General features: G+C 43.7%; 1 protein-coding gene across 3 annotated transcripts in view; it reads left to right on the plus strand.

Annotated features, from left to right (window-relative positions):
• LOC115202287 (PC4 and SFRS1-interacting protein-like) overlaps positions 1-17,153 on the plus strand; it is a 30,312-nt gene extending 13,159 nt beyond the window's left edge. For 2 of the 3 annotated variants that reach the window (XM_029766347.1, XM_029766349.1), the window contains 4 exons: positions 4,909-5,010; positions 5,665-5,866; positions 15,893-15,989; positions 16,319-17,153. In XM_029766347.1, coding sequence (XP_029622207.1) covers positions 4,909-5,010; positions 5,665-5,866; positions 15,893-15,989; positions 16,319-16,400 — 483 coding nt within the window. In that variant the 3' untranslated portion in view covers positions 16,401-17,153. Of the gene's footprint in view, positions 1-4,908; positions 5,011-5,664; positions 5,867-15,892; positions 15,990-16,313 lie in introns of all 3 variants that reach the window. The other variant, XM_029766348.1, reaches the window with a different exon arrangement.
• The last annotated feature ends 586 nt before the right edge of the window (positions 17,154-17,739 follow it).

The raw sequence follows: 17,739 nt of genomic DNA on the forward strand, positions 1-17,739 counted from the left end.
ACACAACCAGCAGCAGCTATATTGGGGACACAACCACCAGCAGCTATATTGGTGACACAACCACCAGCAGCTATATTGGGGACACAACCACCAGCAGCTATATTGGGGACACAACCACCAGCAGCTATATTGGGGACACAACCACCAGCAGCTATATTGGGGACACAACCACCAGCAGCTATATTGGGGACAAAACCACCAGCAGCTATATTGGTGACAAAACCAGCAGCAGCTATATTGGGGACAAAACCACCAGCAGCTATATTGGTGACTACCAGCAGTTATATTGGTGACACAACCACCAGCAGCTATATTGGTGACACAACCAGCAGCAGCTATATTGGTGACACAACCACCAGCAGCTATATTGGTGACACAACCAGCAGCAGCTATATTGGGGACACAACCAGCAGCAGCTATATTGGGGACACAACCAGCAGCAGCTATATTGGGGACACAACCAGCAGCAGCTATATTGGTGACACAACCAGCAGCAGCTATATTGGTGACACAACCAACAGCTATATTGGTGACAACCAGCAGCTATATTGGTGACAACCAGCAGCTATATTGGGGTGACAACCAGCAGCTATATTGGGGACACAACCAGCAGCTATATTGGGGACAAAACCAGCAGCAGCTATATTGGGGACACAACCACCAGCAGCTATATTGGGGACACAACCACCAGCAGCTATATTGGGGACACAACCTGCAGCAGCTATATTGGGGATACAAACACCAGCAGCTATATTGGGGACACAACCAGCAGCAGCTATATTGGGGACACAACCAGCAGCAGCTATATTGGGGACACAACCAGCAGCAGCTATATTGGGGACACAACCAGCAGCAGCTATATTGGGGACACAACCAGCAGCAGCTATATTGGGGACACAACCAGCAGCAGCTATATTGGGGACACAACCAGCAGCAGCTATATTGGGGACACAACCAGCAGCAGCTATATTGGGGACACAACCAGCAGCAGCTATATTGGGGACACAACCAGCAGCAGCTATATTGGGGACACAACCACCAGCAGCTATATTGGTGACACAACCAGCAGCAGCTATATTGGGGACACAACCACCAGCAGCTATATTGGTGACACAACCAGCAGCTATATTGGGGACACAACCAGCAGTAGCTATATTGGGGACACAACCAGCAGCAGCTATATTGGGGACACAACCAGCAGCAGCTATATTGGGGACACAACCAGCAGCAGCTATATTGGGGACAAAACCACCAGCAGCTATATTGGTGACAAAACCAGCAGCAGCTATATTGGGGACAAAACCACCAGCAGCTATATTGGTGACTACCAGCAGTTATATTGGTGACACAACCACCAGCAGCTATATTGGTGACACAACCAGCAGCAGCTATATTGGGGACACAACCACCAGCAGCTATATTGGGGACACAACCACCAGCAGCTATATTGGTGACAACCAGCAGCTATATTGGTGACACAACCAGCAGCAGCAGCTATATTGGTGACACAACCACCAGCAGCTATATTGGTGACACAACCAGCAGCAGCAGCTATATTGGGGACACAACCACCAGCAGCTATATTGGGGGGACAACCACCAGCAGCTATATTGGGGACACAACCACCAGCAGCTATATTGGGGACACAACCACCAGCAGCTATATTGGGGACACAACCACCAGCAGCTATATTGGGGACACAACCACCAGCAGCTATATTGGGGACAAAACCACCAGCAGCTATATTGGTGACACAACCAGCAGCAGCTATATTGGTGACAACCAGCAGCTATATTGGGGACACAACCAGCAGCAGCTATATTGGGGACACAACCAGCAGCAGCTATATTGGGGACACAACCAGCAGCAGCTATATTGGGGACAAAACCACCAGCAGCTATATTGGTGACACAACCACCAGCAGTTATATTGGTGACACAACCACCAGCAGCTATATTGGGGACACAACCAGCAGCAGCTATATTGGGGACACAACCAGCAGCAGCTATATTGGGGACACAACCAGCAGCAGCTATATTGGGGACACAACCAGCAGCAGCTATATTGGTGACACAACCACCAGCAGCTATATTGGTGACACAACCAGCAGCTATATTGGTGACAACCAGCAGCTATATTGGTGACAACCAGCAGCTATATTGGTGACAACCAGCAGCTATATTGGGGACAAAACCAGCAGCAGCTATATTGGGGACACAACCACCAGCAGCTATATTGGGGACACAACCACCAGCAGCTATATTGGTGACACAACCAGCAGCAGCTATATTGGGGACACAACCAACAGCAGCTATATTGGTGACACAACCAGCAGCTATATTGGGGACACAACCAGCAGTAGCTATATTGGGGACACAACCAGCAGCAGCTATATTGGGGACACAACCAGCAGCAGCTATATTGGGGACACAACCAGCAGCAGCTATATTGGGGACAAAACCACCAGCAGCTATATTGGTGACAAAACCAGCAGCAGCTATATTGGGGACAAAACCACCAGCAGCTATATTGGTGACTACCAGCAGTTATATTGGTGACACAACCACCAGCAGCTATATTGGTGACACAACCAGCAGCAGCTATATTGGGGACACAACCACCAGCAGCTATATTGGGGACACAACCACCAGCAGCTATATTGGTGACAACCAGCAGCTATATTGGTGACACAACCAGCAGCAGCAGCTATATTGGTGACACAACCACCAGCAGCTATATTGGTGACACAACCAGCAGCAGCAGCTATATTGGGGACACAACCACCAGCAGCTATATTGGGGGGACAACCACCAGCAGCTATATTGGGGACACAACCACCAGCAGCTATATTGGGGACACAACCACCAGCAGCTATATTGGGGACACAACCACCAGCAGCTATATTGGGGACACAACCACCAGCAGCTATATTGGGGACACAACCACCAGCAGCTATATTGGGGACAAAACCACCAGCAGCTATATTGGTGACACAACCAGCAGCAGCTATATTGGTGACAACCAGCAGCTATATTGGGGACACAACCAGCAGCAGCTATATTGGGGACACAACCAGCAGCAGCTATATTGGGGACACAACCAGCAGCAGCTATATTGGGGACAAAACCACCAGCAGCTATATTGGGGACACAACCACCAGCAGTTATATTGGTGACACAACCACCAGCAGCTATATTGGGGACACAACCAGCAGCAGCTATATTGGGGACACAACCAGCAGCAGCTATATTGGGGACACAACCAGCAGCAGCTATATTGGGGACACAACCAGCAGCAGCTATATTGGTGACACAACCACCAGCAGCTATATTGGTGACACAACCAGCAGCTATATTGGTGACACAACCAGCAGCTATATTGGTGACAACCAGCAGCTATATTGGTGACAACCAGCAGCTATATTGGGGACAAAACCAGCAGCAGCTATATTGGGGACACAACCACCAGCAGCTATATTGGGGACACAACCAGCAGCAGCTATATTGGGGACACAACCAGCAGCAGCTATATTGGGGACACAACCAGCAGCAGCTATATTGGGGACACAACCAGCAGCAGCTATATTGGGGACACAACCAGCAGCAGCTATATTGGGGACACAACCAGCAGCAGCTATATTGGGGACACAACCAGCAGCAGCTATATTGGGGACACAACCACCAGCAGCTATATTGGGGACACAACCACCAGCAGCTATATTGGGGACACAACCACCAGCAGCTATATTGGGGACACAACCACCAGCAGCTATATTGGGGACACAACCAGCAGCAGCTATATTGGGGACACAACCAGCAGCAGCTATATTGGGGACACAACCACCAGCAGCTATATTGGTGACACAACCAGCAGCTATATTGGGGACACAACCAGCAGTAGCTATATTGGGGACACAACCAGCAGCAGCTATATTGGGGACAAAACCAGCAGCAGCTATATTGGGGACAAAACTACCAGCAGCTATATTGGTGACAACCAGCAGTTATATTGGTGACACAACCACCAGCAGCTATATTGGTGACACAACCACCAGCAGCTATATTGGGGACAAAACCACCAGCAGCTATATTGGTGACACAACCAGCAGCTATGTTGGTGACACAACCAGCAGCAGCTATATTGGGGACAAAACCACCAGCAGCTATATTGGTGACAACCAGCAGTTATATTGGTGACACAACCACCACCAACTATATTGGTGACTCAACCACCAGCAGCTATATTGGTGACACAACCAGCAGCAGCTATATTGGGGACACAACCAGCAGCAGCTATATTGGGGACACAACCAGCAGCAGCTATATTGGGGACAAAACCACCAGCAGCTATATTGGTGACAACCAGCAGTTATATTGGTGACACAACCACCACCAGCTATATTGGTGACTCAACCACCAGCAGCTATATTGGTGACACAACCAGCAGCAGCTATATTGGGGACACAACCAGCAGCAGCTATATTGGGGACACAACCAGCAGCAGCTATATTGGGGACACAACCAGCAGCAGCTATATTGGGGACACAACCAGCAGCAGCTATATTGGGGACACAACCAGCAGCAGCTATATTGGGGACACAACCACCAGCAGCTATATTGGGGACACAACCAGCAGCAGCTATATTGGGGACACAACCAGCAGCAGCTATATTGGGGACAAAACCATCAAGGGTTATGGCCAATTTCGGTTAACTTACTGAATTGAAATGGAATTGACCCCAGCCTTGCACAATATTGTTATTATTTTTTGGGGGGGTAAGACCTATTTTTGTTTAATAGGCTGTTACTCACCTGGTTGAAGAAGATAAATAGTTTGTTCTCTGCGTGTCTGTCTCTTGTCTGCGTCTCGTGTGTGTGTGTGTGTGTGTGTGTGTGTGTGTGTGTGTAGGATGTGAAGAAGTGTCTGGTGGCTTTGGATGAGCTGGGCATGCTACAGGTCACCACCCAGCACCTGCAGAAACACTCAGACCTCATTGCAACACTCAAAAAGGTAACGTCTGTCAGAGCTGCCCCCTACACACACACACACACACACACACACACACACACACACACACACACACACACACACACACACACACTGTTCTCAATGCCTTTTGTTTCACCATAAACCAAGTGACCAATCATTATGCTAGTCTCTCCACACAGCTGTTGTGTCCTGAGTTAATGTTGAAGTGTGAATGTCACTAAAAGTGTCCCAGAATTCATGTGCTGACCCTGACTGCTGGGGTTAAGGGTAGAGCTTCCCCTACATAGACTCACACCTGCTGCCACTTGGGCCTCTCCTTCTGCTTAGGTCATCACATTATAAGAGTACATAAGAACATCTGCTAATTGTATGCAACTGTGGGTGCATGTTTATATGTTCGTGCATACTTTATACCCCATGTACATGCTGCTCTTTGTTGCCTGATCTGGAGATTTAATAAGTGAAATGCTATTGATATTCTAATAATAATATATGTCCTTTAGCAGACTCTTTTATCCAAAGCAACTTACTCATTTGTGTATACATTTTACCTATGGGTGGTCCCGGGAATCAAACCCACTATCCTGGCGTTGCAAGCGCTATGCTCTACCACCTGAGCTACAGGGGACCAGCTATATCTTCTGTATTTACTGTCTGCTCTCCATGGGTGGGCAGATCCGAAGGTTCAAGGCCAGCCAGGACATCATGGACAAGTCCACCATGCTGTACAACAAGTTTAAGAGCATGTTCCTGCTGGGGGAGGGGGACCAGCTGCTCAGCCAGGTGCTCAACAAGTCCATAGCAGAGCAGAAGCAGCAGGAGGAGGCCAGGAAGGGAGCCCAGAAGAAGGCTGAGAGGGCCAGGGAGAACAACACAGGTACTGTGAGGAGAGAGGGACTGGGGCTCTGTTCCTATATCCACACTGGTAAACTGCACACTAGTCAACTTAGTAAAGCCAAGAGTGGTGCTTTGAAGAAGGCTGAGCGAGAACAGGGAGAAAAACACAACAATGGGAGTGGGACTGGGGTCTTTTGGAGTGGCAGATAAGTGATGAATGTAAGGGAGGTGGTTTGGTGACACACTACTGACTGTATGTCTGGACCTAGAGCTAAACCCAAGGCTTTAGCTCAGTGGGCTAATGCAATTTGGAGTCATGTGGTTGATACCTGATCACTCACAATAGCTGGGTTTAGAAGTTGTCCAAAAGCACTGGTCTCAGATCAGATTAGCCTACAGAAACCTTCAGAAAGAAATATTCCCCAGTATCTGTGGTTAGGGTCAACGCTCTACATATTCCTCCTTGGGAATCTGATAGAAATCCTAGATGTGATGAGCGTCAACTAGAGGTCGACCGATTATGATTTTTCAACGGCGATACCGATTATTGGAGGACCAAAAAAAGCCGATACCTATTAATCGGCCAATATTTTTTTTTTGCTTTTTTTTTAAAACTTTTTTATTTTTATTTGTAATAATGACAATTACAACAATACTGAATGAACACTTATTTTAACTTAATATAATACATCAATAAAATCAATTTAGCCTCAAATAAATAATGAAACATGTTCAATTTAGTTTAAATAATGCAAAACAAAGTGTTGGAGAAGAAAGTAAAAGTGCAATATGTGCCATGTAAAAAAGCTAACGTTTAAGTTCCTTGCTCAGAACATGAGAACATATGAAAGCTGGTGGTTCCTTTTAACATGAATCTTCAATATTCCCAGGTAAGATGTTTTAGGTTGTAGTTATTATAGGACTATTTCTCTCTATACGATTTGTATTTCATATACCTTTGACTATTGGATGTTCTTATAGGCACTTTAGTATTGCCAGTGTAACAGTATAGCTTCCGTCCCTCTCCTCGCTCCTACCTGGGCTTGAACCAGGAACACATCGACAACAGCCACCCTCGAAGCAGCGTTACCCATGCAGAGCAAGGGGAACAACCACTCCAAGTCTCAGAGCGAGTGACGTTTGAAACGCTATTAGCACGCACCTGGCTAACTAGCTAGCCATTTCACATCGTTTACACCAGCCTCATCTTGGGAGTTGATAGGCTTGAAGTCATAAACAGCGCAATGCATTGCGAAGGGCTGCTGGCAAAACGCACGAAAGTGCTGTTTTGAATGAATGCTTACGAGCCTGCTGCTGCCTACCACCGCTCAGTCAGACTGCTCTATCAAATCATAGACTTAATTATAACATAATAACACACAGAAATACGAGCCTTAGGTCATTAATATGGTCGAATCCGGAAACTATCGTCTCAAACAAAGCGTTTTTTTTCTTTCAGTGAAATACGGAACCGTTCCGTATTTTATCTAACGGGTGGCATCCCTAAGTCTAAATATTCCTGTTACATTGCCCAACCTTCAATGTTATGTCATAATTACGTACAATTATGGCAAATTAGTTCTCAACGAGCCAGGCGGCCCAAACTGTTGCATATACCCTGACTCTGCGTGCAATGAACGCTAGAGATGTGACACAATTTCATGTTAGCAGGCAATATTAACTAAATATGCAGGTTTAAAGATATATAGTTATTTATTGATTTTAAAGAAAGGCGTTGATGTTTATGGTTAGGTACATTGGTGCAACGACTGCTTTTTTCGCAAATGCGCTTGTTAAATCATCACCCGTTTGTCGAAGTAGGCTATGACTCAATGATAAATTAACAGGCACCACATCAATTATATGCGACGCAGGACATGTTAGATAAACTAGTAGTATCATCAACCATGTGTAGTTAACTAGTGATTATGTTAAGATTGATAGTTTTTAATAAGATAAGTTTAATGCTAGCTAGCAACTTACCTTGGCTTCTTGCTGCCCTCGCGTAACAGGTAGTCAGCCTGCCATGCAGGCTCCTCGTGGAGTGCAATGTAAGGCAGGTGGTTAGAGCTTTGGACTAGTAACCGGAAGGTTGCAAAAACGAATCCCCGAATCCCCCCTGAACAAGGCAGTTAACCCCCGTTCCTAGGCCGTCATTGAAAATAAGAATGTGTTCTTAATCTGACTTGCCGAGTTAAATAAAAGTGTAAAAAAAAAAACCGATTACCGATTGTTATGAGAACTTGAAATCGGCCCTAATTAATCGGCCATTCCGATTAATCGGTCGACCTCTAGCGTCAACTCATCACACATTACAGATTCAGAAGGATGTGTGTCTTCCTCAGTGTTCTACAATGCTCATTGTGTGGCTGTGACATATCCTGTGAATCTCTGTCCAAAAGACTCATTGTTTGGGAGAAACTCTTCACCAGCCAGTATAGAGAAAGGCCAGACCGACTCTGAGACTTAACAGATCTGTGCCCTTTTGTTTAGAATGTTATTTAGTAATTACATTTTTTACATAAACAATTACTGTGGGAACATATTGTGATGAAAGGCAAACACTCACTTAGTATAGGTAGTTACGTATCTGCTCTTGGCTTAATGCCAACTTCTGAGAAGCACACATCTGATTTTTGCGTAAGTCAGGCAGTGATAACTTTAGGAGAATTAGCTCAAATTCTAGTTACAGTGAGGGGAAAAAGTATTTGATCCCCTGTTGATTTTGTACGTTTGCCCACTGACAAAGAAATGATCAGTCTATAATTTTAATGGTAGGTTTATTTGAACAGTGAGAGACAGAATAACAAAAAAATCCAGAAAAAAACGCATGTTAAAAATGTTATAAATTGATTTGCATTTTAATGAGGCAAATAAGTATTTGACCCCCTCTCAATCAGAAAGATTTCTGTCTCCCAGGTGTCTTTTAAACAGGTAACGAGCTGAGATTAGGAGCACACTCTTAAAGGGAGTGCTCCTAATCTCAGTTTGTTACCTGTATAAAAGACACCTGTCCACAGAATCAATCAGTCAATCAGATTCCAAACTCTCCACCATGGCCAACACCAAAGAGCTCTCCAAGGATGTCAGGGACAAGATTGTAGACCTACACAAGGCTGGAATGGGCTACAAGACCATCGCCAAGCAGCTTGGTGAGAAGGTGACAACAGTTGGTGGGATTATTCGCAAATGGAAGAAACACAAAAGAACTGTCAATCTCCCTCGGCCTGGGGCTCCATGCAAGATCTCACCTCGTGGATTTGCAATGATCATGAGAACGGTGAGGAATCAGCCCAGAACTACACGGGAGGATCTTGTCAATGATCTCAAGGCAGCTGGGACCATAGTAACACACTATGCCGTGAAGGACTGAAATCCTGCAGCGCCTGCAAGGTCCCCCTGCTCAAGAAAGCACATATACATGCCCGTCTGAAGTTTGCCAATGAACATCTGAATGATTCAGAGGACAACTGGGTGACAGTGTTGTGGTCAGATGAGACCAAAATGGAGCTCTTTGGCATCAACTCAACTCGCCATGTTTGGAGGAGGAGGAATGCTGCCTATGACCCTAAGAACACCATCCCCACCATTAAACATGGAGGTGGAAACGTTATGCTTTGGGGGTGTTTTTCTGCTAAGGGGACAGGACAACTTCACCGCATCAAAGGGATGATGGACGGGGCCATGTACCGTCAAATCTTGGGTGAGAACCTCCTTCCCTCAGCCAGGGCATTGAAAATGGGTCGTGGATGGGTATTCCAGCATGACAATGACCCTAAACACACGACCAAGGCAACAAAGGAGTGGCTCAAGAAGAAGCACATTAAGGTCCTGGAGTGGCCTAGCCAGTCTCCAGACCTTAATCCCATAGAAAATCTGTGGAGGGAGCTGAAGGTTCGAGTTGGCAAACGTCAGCCTCGAAACCTTAATGACTTGGAGAAGATCTACAAAAAGGAGTGGTACAAAATCCCTCCTGAGATGTGTGCAAACCTGGTGGCCAACTACAAGAAACATCTGACCTCTGTGATTGCCAACAAGGGTTTTTCCACCAAGTACTAAGTCATGTTTTGCAGAGGGGTCAAATACTTATTTCCCTCATTAAAATGCAAATAATTTTCTAACATTCTTGACATGCGTTTTCTGGATTTTTGTTGTTATTCTGCCTCTCACTGTTCAAATAAACCTACCATTAAAATTATAGCCTGATCATTTCTTTGTCAGTGGGCAAACGTACAAAATCAGCAGGGGATCAAATACTTTTTTCCCTCACTGTATGCCCGCATATCATATTATGATTTGACACTGTATTTAATCAGTTATGGTGGGTTGGATCCAGACTGGAAATACACGCAACTTTTGCATAAATCGTCATGTTGTCAATGGGAGATTCATTGGAATGAAAATTGGCGTTAGCATTGTGCATTCATCCCTGTATGAAAAGAGTGTTGTCTACTGATCATATAGGCTTTGGTGTTCTGGTCACGTCATTGGCCACCCTCTATGACCGGTTAGGCCACGTGCGTAGACTAAAGCCTTGTTCACACTGCAGGCCTTAATGCACAAATCAGTTTTGTTTTTTAAGTCAGTTTTGGAATACTGACTGTCCAAATGGCAAGTTACATGTGACCAAATTGGAATTGTGTGTGTGTTCAGACAACAGTCATTTTCTGACTTGGCTACTCTAGTTGTCATAGTAACGACGGGTGGTGTTCGTGACGTGCTTCCTATCACTCCAGAAGAGTAGCAAGCTAAGGTGACAACAATGCCTGCCATGGACATTTTCCAGTTGCTTTCAATGTTCAAAATCAGTGTTAGGGTTGTGGAGGTCATGAAATCTGGTCAGCAGGTTATTGTCATGCAAAGACTGCCGGTTTCACGGTAATTGACCGTTAATTAACAAACGCCTTTAGCATCTCCATGCCTCCTCACATACAAGCTGCTGATTCGCCCCTTTTGGAACAGTTACATTTAAAAAAAGTCTAAATCAACTTAATGTACACCATCGCAATAAATCCATTTATTTTAGTCAGGTCTAAAGAAACATGATATGAAGAAAATGTATTTCAGAAGAACAGCATAGGAGTTGGCCAGGCTACTGTAGGCCTATTGGGGCTAGGGGGCAGTATTTTCACGGCCGGATAAAAAACGTACCCGATTTAAACTGGTTACTACTCTTGCTCAGAAACGAGAATATGCATATGATTAGTAGATTTGGATAGAAAACACTAAAGTTTCTAAAACTGTTTGAATGGTGTCTGTGAGTATAACAGAACTCATATGGCAGGCCAAAACCTGAGAAGATTCCATACAGGAAGTGCCCTGTCTGACAATTTGTTGTCCTTCTGTTGCATCTCTATCAAAAATACAGCATCTGTGCTGTAACGTGACACTTTCTAAGGCTTGTGAGGACAGTGGACTGAGATGCGCATTCACGAGACTTGTCCATTTTTTTTCTTTCAGCCTTTGAATGAATACAACGTTGCCCGGTTGGAATATTATCTCTATTTTACGAGAAAAATAGCATAAAAAGGGATTTTAAACAGCGTTTGACATGCTTCTAAGTACGGTAATGGAATATTTTGAATTGTTTTGTCACAAAACGCGCACGAACAAAACGGAGGTATTTGGATATAACTATGGATTATTTGGAACCAAAACAACATTTGTTGTTGAAGTAGAAGTCCTGGGAGTGCATTCTGATGAAGAACAGCAAAGGTAATCCAATTTTTCTAATAGTAATTCTGAGTTTAGTGAGCCCCAAACTTGGTGGGTGTCAAAATAGCTAGCCGTGATGGCCGAGCTATGTACTCAGAATATTGCAAAATGTGCTTTCGCTGAAAAGCTATTTTAAAATCTGACATAGCGTTTGCATAAAGGAGTTCTGTATCTATAATTCTTAAAATAATTATGTATTTTGTCAACGTTTATCATGAGTAATTTAGTAAATTCACCGGAAGTTTTCGGTGGGTATGCTAGTTCTGAACATCACATGCTAATGTAAAAAGCTGGTTTTTGATATAAATATGAACTTGATTGAACAAAACATGCATGTATTGTATAACATAACGTCCTAGGAGTGTCATCTGATGAAGATCATCAAAGGTTAGTAATGCATTTAGCTGTGGTTTTGGTTTTTGTGACATATGCTTGCTTTGAAAATGGCTGTGTGATTATTTTTGGCAGGGTACTCTCCTGACATAATCTAATGTTTTGCTTTCGCTGTAAAGCCTTTTTGAAATCGGACAATGTGGTTAGATTAACGAGAGTCTTGTCTTTAAAATGGTGTAAAATAGTAATATGTTTGAGAAATTGAAGTTACAGCATTTTTTAGGTATTTGTATTTCGCGCCACGCGATTCCACTAGCTGTTGACTAGGGTGGGACGCAAACGTCCCACCTAGCCCAGGGAGGTTTTAACTGGCTATGCTCCATGCCATGGGCTTGTTCATTTAGCTGATAATATAGAAGTCCCATCGCATTATTTTATGTTCTATGATTTTATAGTAAGAAGAATATAATTGAACTTAGCTGCATAAAATAGAAAGGATATTTTTCCCATTACGGAGCGAGTGCGCATATGAAGTATGTATGTTGAGCATAAAAGTGACCATTTAAAACTGGTTTTATATGCTAGATTTAGAGTTATTTGGGAACTTTAGTTGTGAATGATACAAACATTAGAATATCTTAGAAATCAGAACGTATATGTGCTGCATGATGCGACTATAGGCTATTGATGATTTGAAAAAGTATTTTTTTGAAAAGCGTGCGCTCTGTTACTTGCCTCAGGCTGCACAGCTGTTCTCTCATCAACTCATATTTTCACCCATCAGACTATTCTCAATTTAATCTGGTCTTTACTAATATGTAACATTTGTTTAGATTTAGAATGTTCCATTTATCAAATGGGCAGGGGAAAAAATATGTAATCTGTCTTCACTGGAATAGCGAATGGAGGCTGCGCTTTTCCACCAGCCCGTTTTGTAAGCTACTTTCCCACCAGCCCGTTTTGTAAGCTACTTTCCCACCAGCCCGTTTTGTAAGCTACTTTCCCACCTGCCCGTTTTGTAAGCTACTTTCCCACCGGCCCGTTTTGTAAGCTACTTTCCCACCGGCCCGTTTTGTAAGCTACTTTCCCACCGGCCCGTTTTGTAAGCTACTTTCCCACCGGCCCGTTTTGTAAGCTACTTTCCCACCAGACCGTTTTGTAAGCTACTTTCCCACCAGACCGTTGTGTAAGCTACTTTCCCACCAGCCGTTTTGTAAGCTACTTTCCCACCAGCCCGTTTTGTGAGCTACTTTCCCACCAGCCCGTTGTGTAAGCTACTTTCCCACCAGACCGTTGTGTAAGCTACTTTCCCACCAGACCGTTTTGTAAGCTACTTTCCCACCAGACCGTTTTGTAAGCTACTTTCCCACCAGACCGTTTTGTAAGCTACTTTCCCACCAGCCGTTTTGTGAGCTACTTTCCCACCGGACCGTTTTGTAAGCTACTTTCCCACCGGACCGTTTTGTGAGCTACTTTCCCACCGGACCGTTTTGTAAGCTACTTTCCCACCGGACCGTTTTGTAAGCTACTTTCCCACCGGACCGTTTTGTAAGCTACTTTCCCACCGGACCGTTTTGTAAGCTACTTTCCCACCAGACCGTTTTGTAAGCTACTTTCCCACCAGACCGTTGTGTAAGCTACTTTCCCACCAGACCGTTTTGTAAGCTACTTTCCCACCAGACCGTTTTGTAAGCTACTTTCCCACCAGACCGTTTTGTAAGCTACTTTCCCACCAGCCGTTTTGTAAGCTACTTTCCCACCGGACCGTTTTGTAAGCTACTTTCCCACCAGCCCGTTTTGTGAGCTACTTTCCCACCAGCCCGTTTTGTGAGCTACTTTCCCACCAGCCCGTTTTGTGAGCTACTTTCCCACCAGCCCGTTTTGTGAGCTACTTTCCCACCAGCCCGTTTTGTGAGCTACTTTCCCACCAGCCCGTTTTGTAAACTACTTTCCCACCAGCCCGTTTTGTAAGCTACTTTCCCACCAGCCCGTTTTGTAAGCTACTTTCCCACCAGCCGTTTTGTAAGCTACTTTCCCACCAGCCCGTTTTGTGAGCTACTTTCCCACCAGACCGTTGTGTGAGCTACTTTCCCACCGGACCGTTTTGTAAGCTACTTTCCCACCGGACCGTTTTGTAAGCTACTTTCCCACCGGACCGTTTTGTAAGCTACTTTCCCACCGGACCGTTTTGTAAGCTACTTTCCCACCGGACCGTTTTGTAAGCTACTTTCCCACCGGACCGTTTTGTAAGCTACTTTCCCACCGGACCGCTTTGTAAGCTACTTGGGGTTTCTAGCCAGCATGTGCTTTAATATGAGCAGCTGAGAAATAAATATAAGAATACTTATTTCACTCCAAGCATGTCACCCAATTAATTATGAACATTCCCTATTACTAGGCTATTCAAAATGAAATACAAATTCACTAATTGTAGGCTAACTGTGAGCTGACCTGCACAATGAACCAACAGCATGGCCTAGGGCTGTACGTTCTCTCCCAGACTCATGGTATACATTTTGGAGCATAGCATAAGGTAACCAGTCCATCCAGTATGCATAATAATACAGTCCACACTGAAAAGCAATTACTAGAATTTGTATAGGCTAGACCAATTATGTACCAAATACATCTTTAAATCAGGTTTGTTTTTCTACCATGTGTAATATGCTTATGTATTTTATAACAGCTTAATTCCATGTTCTTTTTTTGGGGGCCTGGGCTCATAAGCCAATACATCAGCTCCAATATGCTTATGGGAGTTTTGAATTAATCATCACCTTAGAAAGAGCTGTCCAACCATGTGTTACACTGTTCAAATGAATCATGACCTTAGAAAGAGCTGTCCAACCATGTTTTACACTGTTCAAATGAATCCTCACCGTGAGGTGAGTTTTAAAAGTAAGATAGGCTTAAAGGTGCTTGATGTGATCTTCAATTGTATTTGCATTGACATCAGAGTGGTTAGAGCGACAATAGAGCCCTGAGTAGGAGGCCATTAGGACCCGATGGTAGTTAGCAAGTTGGGTAATACCAAAGCATGTCCAGAGTGCATAAAAGGAGATTACCATGAACGGTTACTTGGAATTTTACTGCGGTCTTGACTGCCGGTGTGGCGGTAATATGAGTGACCCCTAGTAAAAAAATAACTTTTTAAAGTTTCAAAGTATATGATCCAACTTTGAAAAGGAGTCCTTTTTGACTAGCCACAGCAGTCAACTAGCTAGCTGTTTAGCTCTCTAGCACGTTCACTAATTTGTTTGTAAACAATTAACAAAATAGTTAGCTACCACATGTTCTTGTCAAAACTGTCAAGAGTATCAGCAAGCAACAAGATAACAGTCTAAAAAAAACACTTGAGAGGAAATAAATCAGATTTGACTGATCACATGGCCAGGGAACAGATTTGAATCTGATTTCAAACCACATACAAAGGTGGTTTTTGAAATGTTACTTGAAATATCAGATTCATGTGATTTTTGGTTGTTCAGACTGCAGGAAAAATACCAGATTCTAATCAGGTATGCAAAAAAATTGGATTTGAGTCATTTCAAACAGCCAATGTAAAATGCAGCAGCAGCCTTATCACCATAGAATTCAATTCCTGTGATCCCCATAAGTTTTCAGACTATGACCGGTCTGTAGGCATTATGCCCTTTTTTATGATGGGCTCCGTAAGTATTAACATGATCAGGAGGGTTGTGTTCTAGTCGGGACCACATCCGTACCACTTAGCCATACCTCAGACAAGTGTCTCTATGAAACAGGCATTTCCAATGGATGGAAAATCAGATTAGTCTCCGCCTGGCCCAGATATAGGCATGAGTGTATCACATGTCATCCCCCTCCTAACTCCTACAGGAGATTTCAGAGTTGGGGTCGTAAAACGAGAGCTGGAAAAATAATGTGTGTTTGGGCAAGAGGATGGTTCTGTTTGGATTATTAACGCAGGCTGAAACTGAAAGTGTGTGTTTGCGTCTGTTCCTGACGTGTGTGTGTGTGTGTGTGACGCTTGCTCTAGATAACAATATGAATGGTGACTCCAGTCCTGATGATAAGAAGCAGGAGTCGGACAAGGAGAAGCCTGCTGAAGAGGCCTCTACAGGAGATAACAGCAGGTAAGACTTACAGATGGACTGTAGGACGGACAGACCGACAGGGGCCAATAGGTTCTGGGTGTTTGGAGGTCTGTGTTTGCTCACAAGACTTAACCAATCCTGCATAAGCCGTTGGCGAATGTCCTCCATCTCACTCTGTTCACAGTATCTCTTTGGATCTGAGTAGGTTTCATGAACAAGAAGTCCTAAACCAAGCACATTTTCAAAGTATCCGTATTTTGTCAATTTGCTAGTTACATCCCCATTTGTTTGTTTAACTTCTATAAACGTTCTTAACAGTGCTGTGCTAGTTGCCGTCCCATTTTCTAATCCCTTTACCGGCAGTGTAGTGAAGGCCCAAGAGGAATCCACCTGATGAAGAAACATCTGGCTAAACTGAAGGGGATGTTGGTGCTGCTGACCTGCTCCTGAGTCCTGACTGATCTGTGCTGATCCCACCTGGACACACTAGTCCAAACACCACCAATAAGAGGTTAACTCCTATTGCTTTGATATCAGGTCCCTCAAGTAGTACAGATCCAGGCTCTTTTCTGGTCTGAACACGTCTTAAACCCTACAGAGCAGTGTCTTCCAAAGTCCTATTTTAGATGTAATTATTTTATGATGAACGCATCCACTACGGCTGTTTTTAAACTGATGGTAGTAAAAAGTGGTTCCACAAGGAAAATGTTTAATACTTGCATATCTAACCCATCCCTGACCTCACTTTGTTTAAACTATTCTGCTACGTGGTGAAAAATGGACAGTATCATGTTTGAGAAGGTCATGGCAAAAATGGAGTGGGTCAAGGAAGCTTTATAGTCTGTTTTAAAATCACTTAACGTTTGACATCGCAAGATCTTTCAGTTCAACTCAATTCTCTGAATTATACAAGAGATTAAATATACAGTAGTTACTGGTAGGAGTCTGTATTACTTGTTAGTTTAGTAAAATGTACTCAATACTGACCAATATTACTCCGGGTAGGTGCACATTTTTTTAATGTTCTTGCACAGAAAGGAAATACTACTTGTGTGCCCAAGTTTAAATGTCTGTCTGTTGTTTAAGTCCTCCAATTTGCTGACAATAATGTAAATAAGAGTATTTTTGTGCCTGTCTGAAAGCCTGTTTTGCCTCCTTTGTAATAAAGCATTGGTTCAGTAACCTTTTGTCAGTAACAACAAATTGAGTTATTTTGTTTGAAACAAATGAGTAATTCATTTTTAGATGTGGTCAAATATATTGGCACCCTTGCATGATTCACTTCAAAAAATAAATAACTTGTTTACACTTCACAGGACCAAATCAAAACTGAAATTCATATTTTTCACTTAAGTCAAAAATGGCCTAGACTAGCTTATTCATTAATTTGGAGGCGATGAGTCTCATTTCTCACCTGTAGTAAGTTGCAAGAGCAAACAGAACATTCTGCTCTACTGCTAAATACAAGTGGTACCAATATAATTGACCTCATCTGTACGCATTAAAATAAATTGCTTCTATCAATGGTACTGTAGTGTCAAGTCGACGGTTATCCTTTCACAGGTCACATGGAAAACTATCAGCCTCACATCTTTTCTCAGATCTGAGCTTTCCAGTCTAAAATGGCCATCACTAACTTAACAGATGGGTTAAGATTATTCCATTGAAGTGTTTGAATCAAGACGTTGCTGGAGTGCCAAGGCGAGATATCCAGAGGCACGACAGGCATAACATGCAGTAGAAGACAGAAGGGTGTTGTCCCACTGATTTCCACTTTAATTAGTGAAAC

Source organism: Salmo trutta, chromosome 11 (genome assembly GCF_901001165.1).
Source record: "Salmo trutta chromosome 11, fSalTru1.1, whole genome shotgun sequence".
Taxonomy (NCBI): Eukaryota; Metazoa; Chordata; class Actinopteri; order Salmoniformes; family Salmonidae; genus Salmo; species Salmo trutta.